The following is a 16,147-nucleotide window of genomic DNA, read 5'->3' on the forward strand; positions in this document are numbered from 1 at the left end:
TTACTTTTTTTTTCACATGATCAAATAAGTCTTAACTGTCTGTGTTTAAGTTTCTTTGTGAACAAAGCTTGGTGCATTGTGTTTAAAAATAATGTAAAAATTTGGCCTTTTCAGCACAAGCAGTGAAAACATGACATGTATTTTAATGGCAGCATCTAAAAACTGTCAAGTATTATGAAAATTTAAAACAAAACTTAAAAATTATCCTAATAAAAATTGAGCTTTATTTGATTTTCCTTAGAGATTATACTTTGTTTCCACTTTCTCCTGTAGTCTGAAAACAGTCTTCTAGTTTAGTTAGATGTTGAATATGTACATGTTACACCTCTGCCAAAAAAACTCAGAAATTTTGAGATTAATTAAAAAAACTGTTCTGGGAAACAAACAAGGTAATTTATGTTTAAAATTTGCTAAAAGAAACTCATAATTTGAGATTGTCGGAAATTTTCTAAGAAAAACGTGAAATTTCTAAGTTTGAGAAGTCTAAAGTTTGCTTGAAAAACTCAGATTTTGAGATTTTGAGTCAGAATAAACTTGGAAATTTATAAGTTTCAAAAATTTTCAACTTTAAGATATTTTCTCAGTTTTAAAACTTTAAAATTTTCATCAGTAATGGTAACCTTTTTTCTAGCAAATCTTTTGACTTTTCCTAGTGTCTGAAACCAGCTCTTAGTTTTACTGCATTTTGAGCTATAAGGACCCTCCTGATGGAGGCAGGATAAAAATAACTACACATTGTTAACATATTATTTACATGTTATTTCCTCTCAACAATGAAATATCCACTTCAACAATGGAAGATCCACTAAGAGTCACACGCAAGGGATTTCCTGGCTAATTTCCTTTGCTGATTCATATTTTGACTGTTATTCAAAATTCATATTTTGCATGTTTATATACTTCCAATTGGTTTTCTACTGCTTCTAAAAACAGCCGTAGCGTTTTAAAAAGAAAGGACAAAAAAACAGCAGTCCCAGCGGCACTCTGCCCGTTACCTAGCAACCCCCGAGGCGCTCTGCCGTCACCTAGCAACCCGAGCCAGAGCTCCTGCACGTTTGGACATTTGTTTTTACCGTTGAACTGGAGCAAAACCTGACGGAACCGGATAAAGAAGCAAAGAAATGGTATATAACTTTATATTTATAACTTTGATTGATTTCATGATTAATTTTTACAGGAAAAAGTTGGAGGATTTGCACAACAAACATGAGAGGAAAGAAGTTATGGAAGTTTTTCTTTTATTATTTCCACTTGAATATGCATAGAGTCACAGAAAGATTGAAACATACACTTATCCTAATACATATCTTAGCAATAATCTACACTACATTGCTCAGGATAAAAACAAAATTTTACTAAAAAAAATACCATGAATCTTAGCTGCAACTTTCCCTATTAAGGTATCTGATGTTTCATTGCATTTTCAGAAAATTCAGAAATTCAGAAAAGGCATTCTTATTGCAAAAGCATAAAAATAATATCCCATTTAAAATAAAATACAATACAGAGCCAGAGGTTCCTGGTTTTATTTAATTAAATTTCAAAAATACTTTATTGATCCCAAAGGGAAATTAAATATTGTTGTAGCTCAGATTTTTCAAAGAGTTATTGTATATGGTGATTATGGCTGTTGGCAGGAAAGATCTCTTGTAGCAGTCTGTATTACAGCGAATCTGAGAAAGCCTCTGACTGAAGATACTCCGTTTTCCCAAGACAATGAACAGGATGATTAACCTGAAATCTTTAGAAATGTCTATCTTATCAAAATGTTTTTAATCCTAGTGTATAAAATCAGTATCAGGAGACAGAATTACAGTATTTTACATGGATACTCTGTACACTTTTTCTACTGGTTGCAGTTTTGATTTCTCTGTCCCACCACAGATCACGTGTCTTTTTGTTTGTCAAAATTCACATACGGGTTCACAACACACTCCAGTCCAGTTTTAAGAGTACTGATGCTGGTGTTGGAGCTTCCAGAGTTTCCCTTGGCCTTGGCGCTGCCTGGTCCGACTCGGGTTGTCTTGTAGTAGTAGATGAACAGGAAGAACCCTGGCAGACACAAAGACAGGACGATTCTCACTAAGTAAAAATATTAAGATGATCATGATACCTTTTATTTATAACCACCTTTTTAAGACAAGTAAGCTATCTCTGCAGGGCAAATTTAAAACAGTAGAAGAAAAATGATTGCATTTAAGTGTTATGAAATTTGTCCAACTGAAGGGAGAAATCAAAAATATATAAAGAAGCATTAAATTGCATAAAGCTATGCATGTAAACAGCAACATTTTTTCCAATTTCTTTTTCCTTGAGCTCTAGCTTCCCATGGACAACACAAGCAAACCTTCTTAGTTTTGATTTAATCATTGCTTATTCCATAACTTTATCAGCTTTACTAAATTCATAGGTTGTTGAAATGTATACATTTTTATGCATTTATTCAGCAGGTGAAAAAGTCAGTTTGTTCAGACCCAACAAACTGATCATTTTGTTGATGTTACACCACTTTTTATTTTATCAATACTCTAAAAATCTGAGTAGTTTTTAATCTTTGGTTGCTAAATCCATTTTCTGCTTTATATTCTAAATGGAAACATTGAAACCAAACATGGGTTTCCAATCAAATATTCATTACGTCTTCTGTAGATACCACTGTAGTGTTTATATTTAGCGAATACAACTTCCCCTTTATGTCTTGACAGTGTCGTAAAACGTTATCAAGTCCATAAATGCCATTAAAAACTATAGTAGAACATATTAAATCCTTTTAGCTTAAAATATTTCTTTCTCCACCACATTTTTAAAGGTCTGAAAAGGCTCCAAGTTCACCAACATGAAATTATAAAAAAAAAAAAAACGTTCACACTTATTTGTATTATGTAGTTAATGTTCAACATTTTCTTTAATGTACTAGGGCTGGACAATAAATCAATAACACTTTATATAGTGACAGACATATGATCAATATTAATAGATAATACGTCTCAATGAAATCCAGTCCGATATCACGCAGCATTCTGGGGGATTAAGTCAGAGAAAAGACCAAGATTGGTGGGAACTCACTCACTCTTTGGTTACCTAGCAACAACTTGTTAAGTAACTTGTGGTTGCCTAGCAACAACCTGTTGAGTAACTTGTGGTTGCCTAGCAACAACCTGTTGAGTAACTGCAACTGCAGCAGTTTAAGTTTTTGTCACTGTGCCTCATACCTGCTTAAAATAAAAACATTGAGTGGAAACTGTGAATAAAACAGGAAAAGTCACACCACCAGTTTGATAATATGTCAAATATTTAAAAACTAATGAATAATTATTGATATTGACTGATATGAAATGCCAGTTATACCTTATACTTTTTTCATATATATATATGAAAATATGTCTTTCTCCTGCACATTTTTAAGGTATAAAACAACTTTAAGCTCTAACATTTGTAACACTTTATCTAATTTATTTATTTATTCTTCCATGTACTATTTACCACACACTCACCCGTTTTATGTACATGTTAATTTTCCTATTTTAAATCTTAAAGTTTCTTTAAGCTCTATATTTTTCAAGTGTCAAGTGAATTTGTTTTACCAGTGAAAATAAAATGGTTAAAATTCTCCATTTACAGATAAAAAGACACATTTTACATTTCTATCTTATAAAAGTGGCCGACTACCATTTTTATGAGCTAAAAATGTTGAATTTCATGCCCCATGTAGAAATTAGCGACATGTTTCAGCTGAATACCTTGAAATGAGTTGAGGATTGTGAAAATGTAGGTGGCTATCATCCGAAAGGAACCGTAGGCGAAGAAGGCGAAGCCCCACGTGACGCCCAGCTGACAGCACAGACCCAGAATGATCACTATTTTCCTGCCACTTCCTGTTTCCTGTTGGTTCGCTGCTTTGCTTCTCTTCATACAAAAGAGCCAGGATAACATGATGACGACTGTGGTGAAGGTGAAGAGGAAGACCACCGCATAGTAGCCAACGTTGACGATGTAATGGATGTTATTGTCGTTAATCCAGCACCTGTGAACAGTAAGATTAATCAGTTTGACATAATAACAATGTAAATAAGACTGCATGTCATTCAATGATGTGTTAGTCTCACATTGCCACGTCGTTCGCAGGATTATCAGTGTAGATGGTCTGTTTCCCATATTTCTTCAGGCTGCCGATGATAATCACCACTATGCTTGGTAGAACTGGAAAAGCAGTCACATATAAAAATTAAGTAGCAAAATTCATCTCATAAATTGTGTATTTATCTGTTTTACAAATAATCTCAAGTTATGACAAAGTGCTATATAATGATGCGATTGGTTTCCAGAAACTTTGATGGATCTTTCATAAATTTACCGAGTACTTTCCAGCAACTTTTCTGAAACTTACCAAGTACTTCAATGTGACTTTTATGAAACTTTACAAATATTTACCTTAAACTTACCAGGTACTTGTTAGGTTATAGCAAAGTTCTTGTAAAATAACCTCCAATTTGGACTGATTTGACATTCCCTAACCACAGTTGAAGAATTTGGCCTCCCAAATTGATTCAGATGGAAAATGTTAGGTACAACACAAAGTATTTATCTTTTAATAATGTTTTTTGCTTTCTTTTTGATTTCATAGTAAGTAGAACCACAAAAGTCCATCAAATTTTACTCAAAATCCACCAAAAAAGCTGCATTAAACTAATAAAAACTCAATACAACAAAGGTTTTCAAAGATAATAAGTAACAGTAAACAAGGTAATTTAAAAATAATAACTCTAATTTGGTGAACCTTGACCTCTTTCGACATAACCATTTTGGCCCATGTGATAAAAAGTTTGGAGTTTGCTCAAACTACCATAACGGTAGCTGGTAAGTTTAATGGCAAATGAAGGAAAGTACCTGGTAAATTTAATCAAAGTTTCATGAAATCCATAAAAGTCCTAGAAAAGTAAAGCACATAATGATTCCTGTAGATTTCAGGTAAGTCCTGGAAGGTCAGGCTTTATTATCGAAGGATGAACTCACTCCAGGTGGTGACAGAAACTTTGAGCAGGTAGCGCTTTATTGCGATATTCCCTCCTCGGTACAGCTGCAGACAGAGGTGGAAGCTTTGTGCAGCAAACCAGCTGAAAGTGGCCAACATGGAGTAATGCATCACCGCTGCCATTATCTCACAACCCACATCGCTGTTCAGCTTCGCCACAAAGTGATTGATGACGAAGGTAAAATTCAGCAGGAACAAGGCACAAACCAGGTGGATGAGGATCTGTGTGGAAGTACTGGCCTTCGTCTTCCTGTGAGGACACAATAATTAACATAATTATTTAGTTTACCTTTTAAGTATTTAAGTAGTTAGATGTTGGTACCATCTGGATGTGGTGCTGTTTGGTACCTTGCAACTATATTTTCAAATTCTAACCCAATCTAAATAAAGACTTTAATTCAAGCTGATTTTCTTGATAAAAAATATTATTTATTGATACTATAGGGAAATAAGTTTAAAAGTGTCATTTTAAGTTTAGACTACAGAAAAGCCTTTAAAATTATGTCTAATTTAAAAAGGAAATGCATTTGCAGATTGACTGGTGAATGTATTTTAACAAGCTATATTGAACTTCAAATGCATTTTCCTTGCAGGTATGGCTCCATTTCAGCAGAAATAAAAACATATAAGAATTATTGCCCAGAAACATTTTTACAACAATGAAAAACATTACCCAAGCACACATTTCACGTTATACAGCAAATTTGTGTTGTCGGACTTTGCAACAAAAATATGTGGAAGTGTACAAATTACAAATCTGCAAATTGCAAAAGTGATAGCTATTACTAGCTTCATAAGTAGCGTTTGTATGAACCGTATGCAATGTTTTGAATTATATGCGGGAAATTCCCCCATAGTATTGGTATTGTTTCAGTAGAGCAGAAATTTGCTGAGGTACTTCAAAATAACCGTCAGCTTGTCGATGTTGTGATTCGGTTTCGATAGGTCAATCTTTTTCAAACTGTGGTCCGCGGGCGCCCCCCAGTGGTTTGCGAGGTACTGCATGTAAACAACCGTTTATTTGCCGTCACGTGAGCCAAAGTGCGATGCTACAGCTAGCTTACCGAAGGATTGTTTTAAAAATAATAATGGATAAATGGCTTAAGACCTGGTCACTAAAAGGAAAAGCTGAATATACCGGTTAAAAGTTTCTCAAGGTGAGTTTCAGAAATTTTATTTTCGAACATTATTACGATACATAGCATGCTACGCGCTATGTTGCGAGAAGATGCCCATGCTAATTGGATCTTAACACCTATAATAAAATTAATTGCTGAAAGAATGTGTATGTTTTTGCCAACGCAACTCAAGTCTATTTTTCTTTTATTATGTTTCTAAATTACAAATAGTACTAAAATGTTATCAGTGCACACAACACTTGTAGTAAAGAACTTGTTTGATTTGCATGTGTTTTCTCTTTGAAAAGCTTAGAATCCATACTTCCAGAATCTGTAAATAACTCAAAATGTCCTGCATAGTAGTAGTAGTTCATGGTTTTACCCTGGCCTCACATTTACAAAACAGCGCTACCTTTCACATTAGGACGAACAAAGACAATGATGTTTTCATTTCAAGTTGTACATATTAAGATATATTATTGCGAGGCAGTTTCGAGTTAGGTAGTCAGTGAGTGTTTAATAAATGAATTAAGTGATTCTTAGCCTGAAAAGGTTTGAGCAACACTGTTCTACATATACTGATAAAAAGGTGGGTGATGCATTTGCATGCTGTGCTACATTTGTTTGAGGGAGTTTTCAGCTGGACCCCAACAACGAAGCCAGTATTCAACATTTACATCTACCTGCTGTAAATAGTTCAGACCAGAACTCACCACAGAGTTTCATTGGACCAAATGGCCAACTTATTTACATAAAATTCCAAACATCAACCATAATGAAACAGCAACTCCATTGATTCAAGAGTTTTTACTATAACTGCTGTTTTTATTTACTGCTACTGCATTTGTAATCCTTACAGCTTTTACACTCACTTTCTTTTCCTTGTAATCTCATTATTTCACTGAAATAAGTTGAATTTCCAACCTGTGAACTTTTTTTTATTGCATTATTATCTGTATTTTTATGTGACACCTATTTCAGCTTAGAAATGTGGAAAAGCTCTTCTACACTTCCAATTACGTTGCTTCTAAGTCGATATAAGTTATAATAATTTTAAGTGGACGGGTTTCACAATTTAAAAAAAAAATCTTCATGCTTTTCTTTGAATTTTGGTTGCATTTCCAGTCAATTTCTGCCAAAAGAAGATATTTATTTATTTGTTTATTTTCTTATCCATTCAGGTTTGATCTTTGAATCAATTAAGAACAAAAAACTTTAAAGTCCTTCACAAAATCTAAAGGTTCAACCACCAAGAATACAGAAAAGTTTGACATTTTCGAGATAAGGTACTAAGACCTTTTTTAATGATGTTTGAACATATTGAAAATGAGTATTTATATCTGATTCCTACCTTATCAGGCAGTACATGAAGAGGATTATGCCGAGAAAGAAAATGGACAATCCGCACCCAGCCTGCGTGATGATGGTGAGGATGTTCAGGTCAGAGCTGGAGATGGTTTCATTTATGGGAGTCTGTAAGAAGCAAAAACATTAAAAAAACACTTTTAAAAATCATTTTATTACATGATTTAAAACTGGTAACGGGAATATGTAGTCAACAGGAGACTGTATTTGAGGGTGGTGGTGATATTTGGCTGGAATCCATGTTTTTATGAATGATTAATAACTGACCATCAGGATAGCAAAGAACGTCAGATGTGAACATCGGCATTTGATGTGGCTTCCATTCACAATCGTTTCACATCCTTCATCAGTCCAGTTTGGTTTACTTCCTGTAAGACAGGAACAAATCAGAACAGTGACGATGAATTAAACGCTTTCTGCAGCTTCCATTTACCATCTGAAAAGAAATATGTTTTATAAAACCAGGAAGTCAGATTGAAACATTTTATCATAATCAGGCTGCAGTTTTAACTCGGATTTCAGGCAGTCAGAGGCCAAATATTGTCAGCAAGTAGATTTTTTTTTTTTGTTGTTGTTGGTTTTGCTAAATATTAAAACTTCAGTTAAAGAGGTGAAACTGAAAATGTTTTCTGCTTTGGTTGAACTTGCCACCAGATGTTGACTGCAAATTTTTTATTTACTGGAAAACAAATCCCAAGTTTTAAAAACAAATGAAACAATTTGTCTACTAATTCAGATCTCTTTTAAAGTAAATACTCGTATTTACGCACCATTTCTTATGTTTTAATTAAATGATGGACTGACTAAAAAGCTGTTTTAAAGTAAAGAGTTTGCCTTAAAAGTATATTTTTTTAATTTCTATTTTCCTCTTGGCATCCTGTGTTGGTAAATAAAATATGAAAATGCTCAAACCAACTAGCTATTGATTGGTCGTATTCAGAATTTAAAAAAATTAAAGTTACCGTTGCCATTCCATGAGTGACAAGATGGAATCTGTTTATTCTGCAAATAAAAACAGATCAACATTAACCAAGTGCTTTTTTTGTTTTGTTTTTAACTCAGGCAGCCATTTTAAAATTTAAATATCTGATTTTTTAATGAACTCACGAAAGCTAGCTGCTTGAAATTGATGTCTATTGTGTCAGTGAGGTTCTTGATTTCGGCTCCCATGTCAATCGCGAGAACTTCGTTTCCAAGTAAAGTGCTGTTATTCTCATCCTGAAAAAAATACAAGAAACATAGCAACTTCCTTTAAAAAATGGGTATATTATTAAAGAAAATGCTTTTCAAACCTTTACCTGACTGATATTTAAGATCCGCAGAACAACTGCAAACGGTACGGTGATGTTTGAGCTGACTGCTTTTTGAAAAGCTTCTTGAGACACGGTGACAGATCTGGAAAATGTCTCCAGAGTTCCACTGTCTTCTATGATCTGTAAGAAAAAGTTTTAATGTCTATAATATTTTGTTTATTCTAAGTTCTTTTAGAGGTGTGCCGATCGATCGGCCACCGATCATAATCGGCCGATTTCTGTGAAAAAGTGTCTGATCGATAATCGCCGATCACGGTCTCTTGTTGCCGATCACATTTATCTCACTTCGCTGCCTATTCTCCTCTTTCCTTCTCACTGCGCAAGCGCAAAGCAACAAATCCTGTCTGGAACCATAACGCTGAGAGTGAACGGGGAAGTTTGCGTGTTGGGGCGGAAAATTTACCTCGGGGGTGAAGCCCGTCAAAATGCATCAACACAACAAATCTGATATGACATTTAAAAACAAGCACTTGACGGAGTTTGGCTACATCGAGGCTCAACGCAGGAAAAAAATGGCATCCGGACGGAGCGGCCAGATAGCAGGTAAAGCAGCGCACAGCTACCAACACTCACCTGGATTAGCATGAGGGTCAGAAAGCTAAACAAATAACCTGAAAAATAAGTAAAGTCTAAGAGCTGGCGATGTAAGATGCTGGTTCTGCTCTCGCTGTTGAACCGCCTTCATTCGCTACTGGTAGTGATATTTCACATACGGAGCGCCATTACTGCTCCACCCGGAACGTCAGCTTAAAGCCACAGCATGTAACGTAAACAACAACAAAGATTTCACATATTAAAACTTAAGCTATGTCCAAACATGAGAGATAATTCATGAAAAAAGAAATAAGTAATAATAGGTCTCCTCTGCCTCCTCCTGGGTTCTGCAGAATTTCTCAGAAACAGCCAATCGGAATCAGGAAGTTTTGATTCAGTAACTCAATATTGTTTATTTTGATGCAACCAGCATTTGACTTTGAATGAATGTTTCCCTCTTTTACTAGACCTTATTTGATATAGGCAGTTTGGGTGAGACTTATTTGACTCATGTATAATTTAGGGTCTCTTGGGTGATCGGTATTGGCAGCAAAAACCTGATCGGAGCATCCCTATTAATAATCTACATAACCATAAACAAGGAAAATATGTCTATAATTTAAACAGAAACTATGTAAAAAAAAAAATTGAAACCGCTCAAGTTTGAGTCTGTATTGCATTATTAAAGATAAATCTAAAAAACTAAAGCAAACAAACTGTACAGAGTTTTTGCAGAAGATTTAGATTAACCTGTGTGAGAATAAAATGAAAGTAATCCACTTACTTTTAGGCTTTCTTGTGGGTCTCTGTAGGCAAAGGAAACTTGATCCAACTGTTCAGGGTCTGTTTTTTTCACGATTATGCCCTCGATTCCTTTCCCCACTGACAGTTCAGCTGACGTCCCGTTCATTAGGGATATTAAACTCTGCATTTTACTCATCAGTTCGCTGTGAAGAGTGAAGCATGTTTATGTTAATGTGTATTGTACTTTTTACACTTACAGACTTGAACAGAAACCATCTGATTTCTTGTTTTGTAAAGCTTTGACAGCACGATGATAAAAAATACAGCCGACAGACATTTTGTCTTAAACCGTGAGTCACTACAGAAAAAGAGTTTGTGCCATGTAAATTATAATAATAATATTGAAAGACTAGATTGCTGCAGGTTAGTGGAACTTCTGTACAGCAGAAAAAATATATATTTTCTATAAAAATGTAAATTGGTGAGATAACTTCTGTTAGCTTGTAAAGATTGATCTATATAACTGAAGGAAAAGAAGTAGGTTTGGAAACCTCTAATGGACTTTCTTGAAAGTAAATTAACACAGAAATAAGTGTTATAGTATAAAATTAGAGCCACAATGAGAAAAGTAAAAAAATGAAATTATGAGAATAAAGTCATAATAAAATTTAAGTCTTAAAATATTGTGCCTTTATTATTATATTATTTTGACTGTTCTCATACAAGTTTATTCTTGTAATACTACTTTATTCTTATAATATTATCACTTTATTTTATGACTTAATCTTGTAATTTTATTAATTTTTTATTAGAATGGCACTAATAATCTCTCGTATTGTAGTCTTTTTCTTTTTACAAGCACTGTTTTGGTGCAAGATTATGAGAAAAAAAATCTAAATAAATCTAAAGACAATATTCTGAATATTAAGATTTTGTTTTATTTTGATCAAACATTTTGTGGTAGCCCTGAATGTGCTTTGTAAACTTAAACTTCAGCACAATAGTCTTCCAAAGAAATGTGTATTCTTCAGGAATAATAACACAACGTTCTGCAAGGAAGTGAGCAGTATATATATATATATATATATATATATATATATATATATATACTGTGTGTGTGTGTGTGTATAAACTCACTCTAAATTTAAGTTTAGAGTGAGTATTAGCTACTGAGGAATGTCTAGCCGTGTGAAAATGTAAATTTAAATTGAATAAAGTAAAGTTTCTTACACAGCTGCAGATGCATCAACTCCTCCGTCCTCGTTTTCCAAAGGCTTTTCCAAAGGAATCTTCACTTCAATCTTCTCATCAGGCTGTTTGATCGGGTTGTCGCAGTTCACACAGCTGATGTCTTTAGTTGCGTTTATTGTGTACTTGTCCTCATACGCTGGTGATGAAAGCAGATAATGGAAAACACATTTAATACCAAACTTTCAAGAAAGAAAGAAACTTTTTACATTTATTTCTTTAATACTTTTTTTCATTACTGTATTTTATTTTTATTATTTAGCTTTTAAAATTATTATTTTTTAAGTTTAATTCTAATATTATTATTATAATTAATATATATTATTTTGTAATAATAATAACTATTATTTTTATTTTAATGAAAAAATAAAAATAATGCATTTTTATTATAACAAAATAATAAATCAATTGTGAAGCTTGTTCAATGTGTTAATGAGCTTATGAGTCGTATCAACACTAAGTTAAAATGTTACATAACGGTACATTTTAAAAGTGTTTACAACAGGATTAACTTAACTTCTGCAACTAAATATAAATGTAAATGAAACGTTTACAGTGTCTTAATTTAATTAGAAGAACTCACTCATAGTTTCACAGTAGGCTTTATTATATCCTGCATTACTTCCACAGAGACTCTTTGTGTACACAGGTCCTTTCTGGATACATGATGCAGCTGCAATAATCAGAAACCCAACATTAACCCAATAAAATGAAAGGAATTGGAAATTCATATTAATGACTTCTTTGAAATCAGACATCTGAATTAATGAGTGAAAAAGTAATCTATGTTCTCCAATAGAAGAAAAAAAAATTTGGCTTCAGTGTATTTTATTATATTTTTTACTCCCAATTCATTGATTTACCTTTTCATAGAAACATGCTCAAACAGGGTATTTGTTTGAAATTACCTTGTAGTGTCTTAGAGCAGTTTCCACCCATTATGTATAGTGTCACATTATCAGTTTTCACAGATTCTTTTGGGATGTAAAGCAGGAGATTATTATCTTTTCGTTCTGCTTGTGGCCAGTTTTTCCAAAATGTTTCTGTGGATTAAAAATAGACATACAGTGTTAAGAAATGCTATTGAAGGTTTTATAAAAAAAAAAAAAGCAATTGTATATTGTGAACATTAAAGTTCAAAAGTTACTCACTTTGTTTACTGGAGTCTTTCTGCAAAAATATTATGCAATTATCACTTCCTGTGGATTAAAAAAATAAGTTTTAAGAAGTTACTTTTATTGTTGTAAAACTTAACTTGGCTCAGAGAAAAATTTATCATTTAGTCTCTGCAGGTCACAGGATTTGGGTGATTTGTTCATTTGCAAGAGTCACAGATAGAATCAGTTTTATTGGTGCACAAACAAGACATTTGACTTTGGTTAGACATAAAATATTAATATATAAACTTTAGTGGAAATAAAATAAGAATAAAGGAACAATCTGCCAATCATCCTGTGAATCACCAATGCAGTAATTATTACTTTTACATTTAATTTAAAGTTTAAGACTGAAGGGGGAAAATATTTATTTTTTATAAACAGCCATGACAGTTGAGCTGCTCTCCATAAACGTACTAAAATTAACAGAAGTATTTACATATTCACAAAAGTTGAATATCAACAGATACTCACCAATGTTACTGCAGATGTTTGAAATTGAAGAATTACAAGTCTTTTTGATAGTATCAGCTGGTTGTTATCACCAAATTCAAAAGGAAGAATAACTCAGTTAAATAAATGCAATAAAGAGCAAACATAAATAATAATGATTTGGTCTGAAACTGAACAGATGCAGAACGTGATGTCAGAAATATCTTAGTCTGCAGCTCATCCATACATTGTTTTATTGCAGAGAGCTAAAATGTAACATTTTCTCAGAAAAAACTCATCCTCTTGCACCTTCCTACCAACACAACAATAATCTACAGTACAGACCAAAAGTTTGGACACACCTACTCATTCAATGAGTTTCCTTTATTTTCATGACTATTGACATTGTAGATTCACACTGAAGGCATCAAAACTATGAATTAACACATGTGGAAATATATACTAAACAAAAAAGTGTATTCTATCATGCCTTATATTCTAGTTTCTTCAAAGTAGCCACCTTTTGCTGTGATTACTGCTTTGCACACACTCTGCATTCTCTTGATGAGTTTCAACAGGTCGTCACCTGAAATGGTTTTCACTTCACAGGTGTGCCCTGTCAGGTTAATAAGTGGGATTTCTTGCCTTATAAATGTGGTTGGGACCATCAGTTGTGTTGTGCAGAAGTCATGTGGACACACAGCTGATAGTCCTACTGAATAGAGTGTTAGAATTGGTATTATGGCAAGACAAAAGCAGCTAAGTAAAGAAAAACGAGTGGCCATCATTACTTTAAGAAATGAAGGTCAGTCAGTCCGAAAAATTGGGAAAACTTTGAAAGTGTCCCCAAGTGCAGTCGCAAAAACCATCAAGCGCTACAAAGAAACTGGCTCACATGAGGACCGCCCCAGGAAAGGAAGACCAGGAGTCACCTCTGCTGCGGAGGATAAGTTAATCTGAGTCACCAGCCTCAGAAATCGCAGGTTATCAGCAGCTCAGATCAGAGGCCAGGTCAATGCCACACAGAGTTCTAGCAGCAGACACATCTCTGCAACAACTGTTAAGAGGAGACTGTGTGAATCAGGCCTTCATGGTAGAATAGCTGCTAGGAAACCACTGCTAAGGACAGGCAACAAGCAGAAGAGACTTGTTTGGGCTAAAGAACACAAGGAATGGACATTAGACCAGTGGAAATCTGTGCTTTGGTCTGATGAGTCCAAATTTGTGATCTTTGGTTCCAACCACCGCGTCTTTGTGCGACGCAGAAAAGGTGAACGGATGAACTCTACATGCCTGGTTCCCACCATGAAGCATGGAGGAGGAGGTGTGATGGTGTGGGGGGGCTTTGCTGGTGACACTGTTGGGGATTTACTCAAAATTGAAGGCATACTGAACCAGCATGGCTACCACAGCATCTTGCAGCGGCATGCTATTCCATCTGGTTTCCGTTTAGTTGGACCATCATTTATTTTTCAACAGGACAATGACCCCAAACACACCTCCAGGCTGTGGAAGGGCTATTTGACCAAGAGGGAGAGTGATGGGGTGCTGCACCAGATGACCTGGCCTCCACAGTCACCGGACCTGAACCCAATCGAGATGGTTTGGGGTGAGCTGGACCGCAGAGTGAAGGCAAAAGGGCCAACAAGCGCTAAGCATCTCTGGGAACTCCTTCAAGACTTGGAAGACCATTTCAGGCAACGACCTCTTGAAGCTCATCAAGAGAATGCCAAGAGTGTGCGAATCAAAGCAAAAGGTTGCTACTTTGAAGAACCTAGAATATAAGGCCTATTTTCAGTTGTTTCACACATTTTTGTTAAGTATATATTTCCACATGTGTTAATTCATAGTTTTGATGTGAATCTACAATTTTCATAGTCATGAAAATGAAGAAAACTCTTTGAATGAAAAGGTGGGTCCAAACTTTTGGTCTGTACTGTACTCAGAATGAACTTAAACTACAGAAGCAGCTTCACAGTGAGAGACGCTTCATATTTCTGGTTGCTACTCACCAAGTTTAGTGCAGAGGCCTGAAGTGAGAGTGGCACAAGTCTGATTTGCAATAAGACCATTCAGGGCTTTGAATCAAAATGAAAAAGGACATAACCAAAAATGTAATGAATGCTGTAAAGACATAGTAAAAACAGGGTAATAATAATAATTTGCTCTTTTAACCAACAAAGGTCAACTAGGGATTCCATTTGTTGCCAGAAATTGTTGTGAGAAAAATGATCCTGCAGGTTAATCCAAATGTTTTTTCTTTCCAGTAACCCAAAATGTTGACTTTGCTCAGAGAAAGGTTTTCCCTTTTAATGTCAAAATATTCTTAGAATACAGTTGGATAAGGTTCAAACATAATGAGTAATTTGACAGGAGTCCAAGCTTCTGGAGAGAGAGAGATGCATCTAATGGTCACCAACAGGTTGACTGCTGCAGCACAAAACCTGTAAAATGATTATTTTCAGATCTAAATTAAAGCTGAAGATTGAAAGGTTTTAATGTTTACCTTTTAATAAATAGTCATGATAGTTCAGCTACTCACCATAAACCAAGTGAAATTAACAGAACTATTTACATGTTGACAAAAGTTGAACTTATGAAATAGAAACTCACCAGTGATGCAGGAGTCTGGAGGAGAATATCTACAAGTCTCTATGTTCTCTGTTTGTTATCAAAGTCAAAGGGAAAAATAACTCGGAGTTAAATAAATGCAATAAAGAGAAAAAAGAAATCCATAACAAATATCTACTCTCTGAAACTATAGAGATTCACTACAGGCTCAACTCGTCGGCAGGAAGTGGAGTCAGAAAACTCATCCATGTATTTTTTCACCTTTGCTAAAACCTAAAATGTTCATTTGCCTCAGAGAAAACTGATCCTCTTGCACATCAAAGTTTTCTTAGTTCAGAGAGTGAAAGACAAACAGGAAATAGATTTGATGGAAGTTTAGACTCGAGCAGCTACAGCCTATCCCAGTTTAAACTGGAGAGAAAAGTTTACCCAGTAAAGATAAACATGTCATAAATGGCACAGAGGCTTTGCTGTAAATGACCTAATATCACATAAATGAAAAGTCAAAGTGCAAATACTTCTTACCTTCCTACCACAACAATAATATTCAGAATAAACTTAAACTACAGAAGCAGCTTCACACTGAGAGACGCTTCAGTTTTATTATTGATACTCACCCAGTTTACTGCAAAT

At 34.5% G+C, this 16,147-nt stretch overlaps 1 protein-coding gene across 1 annotated transcript; it reads right to left on the bottom strand.

Annotated features, from left to right (window-relative positions):
- Window positions 1-1,636: 1,636 nt before the first annotated feature.
- On the bottom strand, window positions 1,637-12,532 carry LOC106959017 (adhesion G-protein coupled receptor G2-like). Its single transcript, XM_015051265.1, has 14 exons — window positions 12,506-12,532; window positions 12,263-12,397; window positions 11,938-12,027; window positions 11,337-11,493; window positions 10,147-10,309; window positions 8,814-8,948; window positions 8,623-8,733; window positions 8,478-8,517; window positions 7,783-7,883; window positions 7,502-7,623; window positions 5,014-5,282; window positions 4,107-4,200; window positions 3,741-4,024; window positions 1,637-2,052 (listed from the first exon to the last, which is right to left on the bottom strand). The coding sequence occupies exons 2-14, from the start codon at window positions 12,291-12,293 to the stop codon at window positions 1,886-1,888; spliced, it is 1,764 nt and encodes a 587-aa protein (XP_014906751.1). The 5' UTR covers window positions 12,294-12,397; window positions 12,506-12,532; the 3' UTR covers window positions 1,637-1,885.
- Between the last annotated feature and the right edge of the window lie 3,615 nt (window positions 12,533-16,147).

This window comes from Poecilia latipinna, unplaced genomic scaffold (genome assembly GCF_001443285.1).
Source record: "Poecilia latipinna isolate Pla-1442-1.1 unplaced genomic scaffold, P_latipinna-1.0 Scaffold1038, whole genome shotgun sequence".
Taxonomy (NCBI): domain Eukaryota; kingdom Metazoa; phylum Chordata; class Actinopteri; order Cyprinodontiformes; family Poeciliidae; genus Poecilia; species Poecilia latipinna.

Excerpts from the sequence above, each read along its gene's own strand:
- LOC106959017 (XM_015051265.1), bottom strand. The coding sequence starts at position 12,293 with ATGGGTGGAAACTGCTCTAAGACACTACAAG. Across the intron at positions 8,518-8,622 it reads ATTTCAAGCAGCTAGCTTTC|AATAAACAGATTCCATCTTG; the intron begins GTGAGTTCATTA and ends TTTTATTTGCAG. Across the intron at positions 5,283-7,501 it reads TTCATGTACTGCCTGATAAG|GAAGACGAAGGCCAGTACTT; the intron begins GTAGGAATCAGA and ends GTGTCCTCACAG.